At 47.0% G+C, this 11,805-nt stretch overlaps 1 protein-coding gene across 3 annotated transcripts; it reads right to left on the minus strand.

The window, feature by feature from the left end:
* Nucleotides 1-532: 532 nt before the first annotated feature.
* MLANA (melan-A) lies at nucleotides 533-11,373 on the minus strand. Of its 3 annotated transcripts, XM_055123675.1 has the most exons (5): nucleotides 9,579-9,618; nucleotides 8,356-8,457; nucleotides 4,210-4,306; nucleotides 1,736-1,849; nucleotides 533-642 (listed from the first exon to the last, which is right to left on the minus strand). In XM_055123675.1, exons 2-5 carry the CDS (start codon nucleotides 8,430-8,432, stop codon nucleotides 574-576), a joined length of 357 nt encoding a protein of 118 aa, XP_054979650.1. In that variant the 5' UTR covers nucleotides 8,433-8,457; nucleotides 9,579-9,618; the 3' UTR covers nucleotides 533-573. The 3 variants fall into 3 exon arrangements, with proteins under 3 accessions (XP_054979650.1, XP_054979649.1, XP_054979648.1); XM_055123674.1 differs by lacking the exons at nucleotides 533-642; nucleotides 1,736-1,849; nucleotides 9,579-9,618 and adding an exon at nucleotides 11,343-11,373 and having other exon boundaries at nucleotides 3,938-4,306; XM_055123673.1 differs by lacking the exons at nucleotides 533-642; nucleotides 1,736-1,849 and having other exon boundaries at nucleotides 3,938-4,306.
* Between the last annotated feature and the right edge of the window lie 432 nt (nucleotides 11,374-11,805).

Below are 11,805 nucleotides of genomic sequence, written 5' to 3' on the forward strand. Positions count from 1 at the left end.
CTCCACCATAACCATGCTCCACACACACAGCTATAAAATTTCTATAGCATATTGTGGTATCATGAACTCTGAGAACACAAAGGGCTATTTCTCAGAGTTTTCTTGTCATATCTTATGATTGCAGTCACTCTCATATCTCTAAAGGTATCCTCTGTGAACAGTCGATAGCACAGACTTCCCAACAGTAAATCTGTTAAAGTTCGTGTGGTCAAGAGATTGCTTCTTCAAAAATCAAAAGAGTGGTTTGGTAATAATTATCTAGAGTTCAATCAAAACAAATTGGATAATTCCAGGAAATCTGCTTACATTCCCTTAGACAATAAAACCATCAGTTAGCATTACCACTGGTAAAGGTACTATCATGCATTGAAATGTTTATTGATTAAAAGTATTTACCATTTTATATTTTTCATTGTTTCCTCAATTAGGATGTACAGATGCTATACTAAGACTTTGCAGCTAACTTTATCATTATACTCAGTCTATTGCATTCCAAAGCAAAATGTTAGACCGTATGAAGTTTGAGTAACAGGATGGCAGATGGTTTTAGCATCCCCAGGGGCTTTTTTGCTGTCATGGTGAATAAGGCGGTGGTGACTGTTCTGCGGAGATTTTCTCATAGGCAGGTGGAGCATTGGGAACCTGGAGGGTGAGACAGGGAGAGATCACTCGGCAACAGCACAGAAGTCTCCGGGAAGGATTAAGCCAAAATAGTTTGCATCAAATTTAGATGTTTGTTCTGGGGTGAAGTGTTTAAACACTCATATCTAAATTCTATCCAAAAACTAACCATTCTTGGGACAGAAGGATCTTCAATGGGCTGAGCATGTGCTTTGCAGGAAGCTTGGTTTTGAGCCCTCGCACTGCATAATCCCCTGAGCACTGCTGGGTGTGCCGGGTGTCATTGCCCAAAATGCTTTGACTATCCCCAAACAAAAGTGGCATTAAATTTCATTGATGTGCCTGGCGAAACATTGGAGGAAAGTGAAGAAAAATAGGGCTAAGGGAGCTTCCCCATATATCTAGGAATTGATTATCTACTCTTAAGGAATTTTTCATTTCTGTTCACAAACACAAATACACCTGGCACCGTTACTTTCTAGATCCTTGTAGCTTTATCTAAAAATCATTATGGTTACCAATAGAGCATGTGTTTGAGCTAATGCTCACAGCAATTATAGGAGGGTTTTGATGTTGTAGGTCAAGAGGAAGCTAAATTGCCTCCCCAAGAAGACACATAAGTAGTAAGTCATGGGGCTAAAAATTAAACACTGTATTTTGATTCCAGAGTCAGACTTCAACCATTATTATACACGGCAACTATCTCTGCCTCCCGAAAGACAGAGTGCCCCAGATAGGAAATTTTGAGATATTTAACAGCTACTTTAAAAAATACATAGGACCTCTAACCTTAATATTTTACATAACTGCATATATCAGAGGATTATTTCAACATGTAATTGATATAGAAACTTAATTATAATTGTTCTCATACTCTGAAATAATGGCATCATATCACTTGTGGGGCCACATTCAGCAGTGCCCAAGTGTGACTCTCAGATGAGTGCTCCTGATGGTGCATAGTGGATTCATCCCAGGCCTACGGCATACAAAGCATTTGTTCAGCTCATTGAACCATCTCTGCTGTCCTTTGCTTTAAAAGAGAAATAATTTTATTTGCTCACATTAAAAGTATTCATATGTAAAAACATCAAGATTTCAGACCTAAACCTACCACAGATTCATAATTGATCTCTTGCAAAGGCAGTTTCTTCTCCTGGTAACCAACCACCTCACATGGGCATCTTCCTGTTAAGGCACTTAGAGGACCAACATGAAAACTTCTATCCTGAAATGTGAATTCATAAAAGTCAGTGAAAACAATTGAGTTCGTCAAGCAAAAGAAGTGACTTTTAAGATGGGAGTTTCATTTAGGCTCTGTCATTTACGCATTGTGTGTCCTCAGGCTAATCCCTTTACCTCTCCAAATCCCACTGTGTGCATCTTGTATATGACATTAATAGCACCCTTCTCTAGAGAAGGTAAGACAGAACAGTGGTCAACACCAACTAGTTCTTGGTTTGGTTTGAGGGTCATACCCAGTGATACTCAGGGGTTACTCCTGGGTCTACACTCAAGAATTACTCTTGGCAGTGCTCAGGGGACCATATGGGATACCGGAGATCGAACCCAGGTTTGCCTCATGCAAGGCAAATCCCCTACCTGCATTAATTTTGAAGGAAAGAGGGAAAAAGTCTAAAGAGTGGCTGCAGATGGCATAGACCAGGGTTTGTGAAGCCCAAGCTGTCATAACAGGAAAAACAAGTGAGTAACTTGACAACAGAGACACACTGTATAATGATGCTTTCCCCATTATCACAGCAGGATGTCTTAAACACTGCAGATACATGGGTTATGATTGAAATGATGAGTGATAGCTCTAAGTGTGCAAGTTGTGTTGTATTGATAATGGTAAGTCATACTGTGGCTAACTCATGCACTGGGTTATTAAAACTTGGTTTGGGGCTGGAGTGATAGCACAGCGGGTAGGGCGTTTGCCTTGCACGCGGCCGACCTGGGTTCAAATCCCAGCATCCCATATGGTCCCCTGAGCACCGCCAGGGGTGATTCCTGAGTGCATGAGCCAGGAGTGACCCCTGAGCATCGCCGGGTGTGACCCAAAAAAAGCAAAAAAAAAAAAAAAAAAACTTGGTTTGGTGCCTTGAATCAAGGCTAGGGGGTGATGCTTTCCATTTCTAGAATAACAATTTTTTATAAGAAAGGAACATCCAAGAGTGAAGACTGCAAGAAAGATCCACCTGGCAAGATACTTTTTAGGGTTAAGAGTAACTGCTATTTAAGAAAGAAACTTTAGGAAGTCTTAATTGCAACCAACCTTCTATCACTCTAATCATAGAAAGTAGGAATGTCGACATTTCATAGTTTAACAAAAGTTGTTAAAGGTGGATAACTCAGGTACCCCAAGATTGCACTTGTTGTCATTTGTGTTCTTTTGCTTTAAAATGAAAATAGAATCATCTAAAGAGACAGGGTAGGAGGTAATTATACAATTAATTACAGCACCATTTTACATCATTTTTCCTTAATTTCTTAGACTACTGATTCCTTACCTAACTTTTCAGGAAATAAGAAAATCTCAAAATAATATTTTAATATTAATTTTTAAAACAACTTACAACATTGTTAGATTCTAAGGAACCAGAAAATTTAAGCATAATTCTATGTCAAAAAATTCAAGAACTTCTACAAACCAGTAATCTAGACCCACGGCATGGAGGCACATTGGTTGAATTTGAACCATGCCAAGCAAAATGTTGGACACAATGGCTGAGCTAGGACATTACAGCTTTCTTGATCTGTTGAGTGTGTTTAAGAGGAGAATGTTGAGGCAAAGAGAGCAAAATTGTCATTTTGTTTAGTAGCCTCAAGGTTGCCATTGTGCAGAGTTGGGAAAGGAGTAGTGAATTTACATAATTCTCCTTGAAAAACTTGTTTCTGTGGTCAGAGCAATAGTACAGCAGGTAGGGTGCTTGCCTCGCACACTACTAATGTGTTTTCAATCCCCAGCACTACATAAGGTCTCCCAACCCACCAGGAATGACCCCTGAGCAGAGATCGAAGAATAAGCCCTGGGTACCTCTGGTGTGGTCCCGAAACAACAAAACACTTTGCTATCAGTGAAGGTTGAGGCCCATGGGAAACAGTGTCCTCGTGCTGCTGAGAAGCGGATGGTCTCCTCACTCACAGATGGGTCCCCGCTAGGTACTACCAAGCTGCTTGCTAAAGTGGAAGAAATTGCAATTGTAGGGAGCCTTGGAAGCAAAGAAGTAAAGAGGCAGGAGGAGCCAGCAGTTAGATGGAACCAGCCAGAACCCCTGGAAGGATTGTGAGACCTGGAAGATCTGCTCGAGAAGAGCACATATCCTTGCCCTGAGCCCTAAACTCTCAGCACTCAGCACACCTAGTGACCCAGCACTCAGGTTCATGGTGGGTGGAGCCACAGAAGCAGGAGTGCATGCTGGGCAGAGACACAGGAAGAGGTGCAAGGAACACAATTTCCAGAAACTCAGCAGCAGCCAGATCAGAACTAGAAGCTATTGAGAGAATATTATCCTCATCCCTGGAAGACTCAGAGGAGGAGGGTGCTGGTGCTGCAGGGCTCCCAGCAGCTCTGAAAACGGTACCAACCTTCAGGCGCTGGTATCCTCTTCGCCATCTGCAATACCAGCAGCCGATGAGCAATGAGATGCCCAGGATCACAATCAGGATGCCAATCCCTGCAGCCCTGCCCAAGAGAGACACATTCATCGGAGAACAGAAACTTTGTTCCTGATCTGATGAAAGGGACATCCCTCCTCTTTCCTCCTTGGACTATGCCCTGAGCAGCATCCCAGGCCACACTGGGTACAGCTGGGCCACCAGCACTTGTTTCAAGGGACAGGACTGCCTCCAAGAGCCACTTATTGCCCACAGGAGCAGGGCTAAATGGCATGGCCAAGTTTCCATGTTCCAGGTGCAAGAGGTACAGTAGCCACTGATCCTTATGTAGACCCTGTATTAGAACTGAGTGTCCTTTGTTTTCACTGGGACTAGGTTGCTGCATTTCCCCCAACCATCATTCCACAAAAAAAAGTGGAAATTAACACTGAGTTAAGCTTTTACATTCTGGGGGTGTGGGGAGGTGGCAGGGCATACCTGTTAGCTCTCAGGGCTTACTCCTGGCTCAGTGCTCAGGGATCACTCCTAGCGGGGCGTAGGGGACCATATGTGGGGCCAGGGATAGAACTTGAGTCAGCTGCATGCAAAGCAAGCAATTTTACCCTCTGCAGTATATCTCTGGCCCCTAACTTAAACTTTATTGCAATCAGGGCATTGTACTGAACACTCTATGTTCATTAATTAGCTTATTAATGACCATAACCACCCTGGAAGGCCAGCAGCGCTGATGAGGAGTGTAACACAGAGGCTGAGTACTCGCTAAGCACTGTGCACAGGTAGCACAAGACAAAGCTGGGACTTCAACTTGAGATGGTCTCAGTTGGTTTTGTGCTTTTCCTGCCCAAATTCTCCCCTTCACGCTGTGCCAAGTTTGTGTTTCTGTTCCTGCCCTGAGGGACAGCCTCATGTTTCTACACTCAGCATCACCCGCAGGACGAGGCGCCCTGAGCTCTAACCAGCAGTCGGCTTCTCGGCTCCCAGAGGAGTCGGGCGGTTTGGATTTGTGGTCAAATCCTGGTTAGAGCGCCTCGTGCTTTCCTGGCAGAGTTTGCCAATTAGCTGAGGTCGCCTGACTTCACATCACAGCACAATCAAAGATCTGAGTGCAAGGCCTTTTATCTGCAGCACGCTCAGAGAAGACTCTGTAGAGCAGAATGATTTATAAGAGACCACGCAGCTACAGGAGAAGCTACAGGAGAAACAAGTCATGAGCTTTTCTCAGAGGAGGTTTCGGCTCGGTCCCACCAACTAAGCCTCTTCCATCTCCACGTTGCTGAGGCACTGACCCTATCTTGCCTGGCCAGGATGAGAGAGAAGCTGTGCGGGCACTCGTGTGCTTTAGATCACTGGTTTTCAACCACAAGACTTTGGGGCAGTGTGGGTCTGCTGGTGGAGAGAGACCCAAAGCCACTGGCCAATTCCTGGGTTCTGACTGGGCACTGTGAAGTTTGTGTGTGTGTGTAGAAAGGGTGGGAAAACGCTCTCCAGACCAAGAAACTGACACCAATCAGACTTCACCAGCATCACCATCCTTTAGCTCTGGCATTTAAAAAAGGAAATGTGTGCCAAGGACAGAGATGAGCACCACTCATACTGACTTTAAAAGAAATATCCAGGTACTGTTGGCTGTGAGACTCTTCATTCTAAGAGCTTGATTCCCCACTTCTTCAAAACGTCACATACAATTGTTTTCTTCGTCCTAATAGCAATCAATTGGGGGTGGTTCAGATGCTAATAGCCTTACTATTTAATTTTTTTAATTTTTTTTTCTTAGGGGGCCACACCCAATGGTGCTCAGGGCATATTCCTTAGATCTGTACTCAGGAATCACTCCTCCTAGGGCTCAGGGGATTGTATGAGGTGCTGGGAATAGAACCCAGGCCAGCTGCATGCAAGGCAAGTGCCAGCGCTGCTGTATTATCTCTTCAGCCCCAGCTCCACGACTTCAGCTAGTGAAATGCCCGTGACAGGGCAACGGGTCAGTGGCAGAGGCTGCTTCCACAGTGCCTAGCCTGAGGGACCCAGCAAGTGAACCCTCAAACTGAGTCAGACCCAGACCACGACCTCCCACCTCCCAGGCCGTGGCTTTTTCTGGAAGGAGGCTGTCAAAGGGACATTCAGTGGATGCTTGTGACTGAGGCAGCTGATCCAACTCTCAGTTTCTCTGCGCTCTGATTCTCTCCCCCAGACCCATGCCCAGCCCCTGGGCCATCTTGACACACATGGGGCTCTATTCCAGCTCATCCTGCATGGTCATGCGCCCCTCACAACACTGCATGATTCCCAGAGCGGAAACCCCAGGATATGCCAGATGCACAAAGGCACCCACTCTCCAACCATGCAGGTCCTTCACAGGGCACCCCAGGGGGCTCCTACAGCAGAAAGGTCTGTATAGAGTCTGTGACTGCCAAATAGACCCCTGGGGTGGCAGCTCCTGGGTGGTGGGTACCCCTCAGCTGGGGAAATTCCTCTCATAGAGCACAGAGACACGGTCCTGTCCTCCAGGAGCTGAGACAATGTCTACATACCCAGCTTAACAAGCCAGCACTCGCCCAAGGAGGAAGGTTTTTCTTTCAGGCCGTTTGCAAATTCTCTCCAAGGATCTCACATGGGTGTCACTGATTTCCATTGGGGTTCCCAGGGACAAAGGCTCCTTCAGCAGGGAGCCCTTGATGGATCTGTTGCTTCCTTTCTTAGAGATTTTCCTACGATTTTTTCCAAAGCAAAAGCAGGCTTTCAGGAATTCTAAACAAGCCATCTTAGAGCTGGTCCCAATGAAATCTCTTCTCGGGGCCGGAGGGGTAGTACAGGAGGTGAGGAGCTGGCCGCGCCTGCAGCTGAGTGGCCACAGTCCTGCTTCACGTCCCCAGCACTGCATGCCTTCCCCTGAGGATGATCAGGGGTCACTCCTGAGCACAGAGCCAGGAGCAGCCCCTGAGCACTTGGGGTGGCTCCCAATGTCTCCTCCCCCCAATAATAATAGTTCAACTCTTCGTTTGTCCTGTCAGCGTCCCTGCGTGTATTCCCGCTCACTGCCACAGCCTGGCCCTCTCGAGCACATCCCTGGTGTGTCCCGGCAGCCTGGATTCCGGGTCTAGCTCTGCTGACCTGTTCAGCCAAATTCTCTTAGAATGCTTTTCAGAGACAGAAGAGTGAAGGACTGGAGAGAGAGCTGATGGGTCATGACCTGCTGCATGCGGGAGCCCATAGCCACCCCTGGCTCTGCACATGCCCCTGAGTAGCTCCTGAGAACAGAGCACTATGAGGTGTGACCTCCAAACCAAAGGCAAGAATGCTGTCTGTGAGGGGCCTGAGAGGCACACAGTGGGTAAGGGGTTTCCCTTGCATGCAGCTTACCTGGGCTCTATACCTGGCACTACGTAGGGTCTTCTGAGCACAATTAGGGGTCACTCCTGAGCACAGAGTCAAGAATGATGTCTGAACACCTCTAGGTACGACCTCAAATATATATATATATATATATACATATACATATATATACATATATATATATGATCGAAGTTCAAACATGAAATTTTTGTTACTGTACCTCACAGTGAATTAATAAAAAAAAAAATTTAAATAGTGCCCATGGCTGAAAGCACTTTGAAATAATCATGTGTTATTTTTAAATTAAACCGTAGCTCTTAATGCTTTTCATTTGGATAAATACAAAGGCAATGCCCCTTGGCATGTTTGTCTTCACCCTAGTGTCTGATTGCAGGTGAACTTATATACCTCACCCTCCTGCCACTCATCTGGGTTCTGTTTGCAAACCACCCCAGAGGCCTGGTTGGATTCCTCAAGGCATCCCTCACTCTCAGAGAGATGGGCCTCAAGTTGGGAATCTGGTCTGCAGGTCTAAGGGCCATGAATGCTGATGAGACTGGCAGGCTCCAGGTTTGTACCGTTTCTATCTCCTGGCCTATGTGGACTCAGTGAAGCTCATGGGAGTCTGCGGTGGAACTTTAGGGTTTCCCTCCCTGTGGCCAGGGATTCTATCCTCTGGAGAAATGAAGACCAACGAGATTGATGAGATTTATGTGTGGGCAGGAGGAGCAGATAGTGTGAGCTGATGGCCCACAGGAAGTTCACCCAGCCTGGCTTTGAACTTACTCTTCAGCTGTGATGTAGGAGTGGCCATGTCCCCTCCTGGGGTAACCAGAGGCCAAGTGAGCTTCTTCTCTTGGCATCTTGTAAGATCCAGCCACAGGGCACCTAAGAGCAAAGCACAGTAGCATCATTGAGCATCTAGAATGTTCTCGCTTACCATCTTATAAAGGTCCACAGGAACAGACTTTATGAAGGCACCCTCTGGTTATCCTCTCTGGGACAGAATTTGACCTGCATATTTCATTGCTGTCAACATTTTAGAAAGGGCTTAGCTTTGCAAACCCTTCCACCTACTGAAAATTATGTTTGAAGAAGAAACTACAAATAAGTTTTTTAAAAAGTTCCGGTAGAATCATTATTTGGGGCAGATCTTGCTCTTCATTTGCTTTTATTCTACAAACTCATATAGAGAAAGAAAAAAAAAGCATTTTTATTCACTCCTGGTTTTCCTGGCCAAGACTAAGGTTAATTCAAGAATATATTGGGGCAGAGATCTAGTACGGCAAATGAGGCGTTTGCCCTGCACACAGCCTTCACAAATACACATATGGTCCCCAGAACCCACCAGGACTGATCCCTAAGCACAGAGCCAGGAGTAAGCCCCAAGCACTATCACACTCACTGTCACTGTCACCATCATTGTCATCCTGTTGCTCATCGATTTGCTCAAGTGGGCACCAGTAACATCTCCATTGTGAGACTTGTTACTGTTTTTGGCATATCGAATACGCCATGGGTAGCTTGCCAGGCTCTGCCGTGCCGACGAGATACTCTCGGTAGCTTGCTGGGCTCTCCGAGAGGGGCAGAGGAATCGAACCCAGGTAGGCGAACACCCTACCCACTGCACTATCGCTCCAGCCCACCACACACACACACACACACACACACACACACAAACAAACAAACAATTTAAAAGATGTTATTTCCTCTCCCGATGTGTCATTTGGTATCAATCCATGGACAACAGAAGGCTACGATGAGTAACAGACATGTGTGGCCAAGCACAGCTCCCTCCAAACCCACTTCCAACAAAGGAGGAACCCCATTTGGGACCTAGGGCTTGTGCCTGCTCCTCTCACCTCAAAAAGGCTGCAGAAACCCATGACCTGACTTAATCTAACTATTTGCTTTATCTCTCGCACCAAAATAATTTCTGCTTTTGCCTCATTCAAACCTTGTAACTGTGAATAGGGGCCAGAGAAATAGCACAGGGTTAATACACTTACCTTGTACTCAGCCAACACCAGTTTGATCCCCTGAGCCGGGTGTAGCGCCGTTCAAAGAGAAAGGAAGGAAGGAAGGGAGGGAGGAAGGAAGGAAGGAAGGAAGGAAGGAAGGAAGGAAGGAAGGAAGGAAGGAAGGAAGGAAGGAAGGAAGGAAGGAAGGAAGGAAGGAAGGAAGGAAGGAAGGAGTGTTTATTTATTGTTATGGGACCACACCCAGCAGTGCTCAGGGATTACTCTTGGCTCTGTGCTCAAGGTTCAGGGGAACTGAGCCCAGGTCAGCCACATGCAAGGCAAACACCCTACCCATTGTACTATCGCTCTGGTCCCAGTAGATATATATTTTTTAATTATATTTTAAAGGTATGTGACCCTGGGTTTGATCCCCAGCATCACAACAAGTAAATATATAAATACACACATAAGTATGTATATATAATCAGGGATATGGGCCTGAGTTCCATCCTCACTGATTGGTCCACAGTACCCCAAGTCTGGCAATTGGGGGTGCAGGAGACAAAGCTGAGAGAGCAGTCAGAGAGTTGGCCCAGTATGAGCTGCCCTGGTGGAGGCTGCTTCCCTGGTTGTTCCATTCAAATGGTTGCCACCGGTACCCAAAGTCCCATCCTGGGTTTCAGCAACAGATGAAAGGTCACTGACCTCACCCGGGGCAGACAGAGGGACAGAGACAAGTGATGAAATAGAAGACGTTTATTGGGTGCACTCCCAGGCAAACCTGACCAGCCCCTGGTGAGGCTGGGTTCGAGCTGTGCCCTGGAAAGGCTTAGCGGGATTTTTGATATCTTAGGTGGAAAAAGGGAAGAGACCGGTGGGACCCATGTGTTTGATTTGGACTTCTGTTATCTGTAGGGGTGGATGTGAGAAAGCATGAAATACACAGTGGCTTCTTGTTGCCAGAGGGGTCATATGTCCTGTCTTCCACGCTGGGGGCAGGGTGATCTTTGATTCTGGGAATGTCGCTATTTCATCAACTGGTTACCATTCGTTCCCGAGCAAACCTTATACTCAGACCATCAGCTTCCTTCCCAGAACTCAGGGCCCGGGCCCCTCTAGAATCCAGGTATGACTCTACAGGCAATGAACAAATGCACACAGGCATTGTACAGCTATAGATACGATGCAAATCATACAGACAAAAGCCTTCTGAACCACAGGACACAGCCCAGGTGCGCTCTTTGGAACCAGCACGGGCACTCCTCCCCTCGCTACTGTGTGTTTTTCACCCTTCAAGTTGCCTTCTTGCATGTCAAGGCCTGATCCCCACTGAGTTATATTAACGAGCAACACTTCTAATAGGAGGGCAGAGGCGGAGGCCCCCCTGCCATGAACGTCTCCTCTGGGGCTTCGTGGGTAATTTGTCTTTCCCAGTCGTAAAAGGGAAATTACAGTGGAGCAGTTCAACTCACTGATGGTTTCAGATAACTAAGGCAGGGGTGAACCCTGAGTTCAAAGTCCCAGATGCCAAACAGTTCAACTGTTTTTGTAAATTGTCCCTCAGGGTCCAGCTTTGGCAAAGGCGCAGGGATGAGGACAGCTCGGGGCTGCTCGGACCCTGGTGCATGTGACTCACCGTGCACCTGCTTCTCCGCTTATGTCTTCACTGTCTGCAGATAAGGCACCGGGACTCTCAGTGACTCAGCACGTGAAGAAGGGCAGGTGCTGAAGAGCAATTCAGCTGGCAGCGAGTCCCAGGGAGGTGGCCGAGCCCCGAGAACCTCCCAACCCTTACCTGCAGAAGCCCCTTACCTGCCTGCAGCCTCCCCGTGGTCTGCCGCCGGCCTTCTGCACCCAGCGCCTCCCTTGCTCGCTTTTGATCTTCCTGCCCCTGCTTTTCAATCCCATGCTTGTCACGAGTTGGGATTTCCAGTGGGGTTGCCTGTGGTGGCTTAATTGGCATGAAGGAATTCAACTTCATTCCTGCCTTCACAAAGGGCACTGTGGCCTCTCCTTCCTCCAATCCCAGAACTTCCTTTTTAGGGGAGACATTTACTTATTTTTCTTTTCTTTAATTAAAAAAAGAAGTGTTTGTGTTGGAGTCACACCCAGTGGTGCTCAGTCCAGGCTCCCTGCTTAGGGATCACTCTGGGTAGTGCTTGGAGGTCCATGCCGAGGCGGGAATTCAACCCAGGACGTAAAGAAGGGCAGGTGCTGAAGAGCAATTCAGCTGGCAGCGAGTCCCAGGGAGGTGGCCGAGCCCCGAGAACCTCCC

This window comes from Sorex araneus, chromosome 1 (genome assembly GCF_027595985.1).
Source record: "Sorex araneus isolate mSorAra2 chromosome 1, mSorAra2.pri, whole genome shotgun sequence".
Classification (NCBI taxonomy): Eukaryota; Metazoa; Chordata; class Mammalia; order Eulipotyphla; family Soricidae; genus Sorex; species Sorex araneus.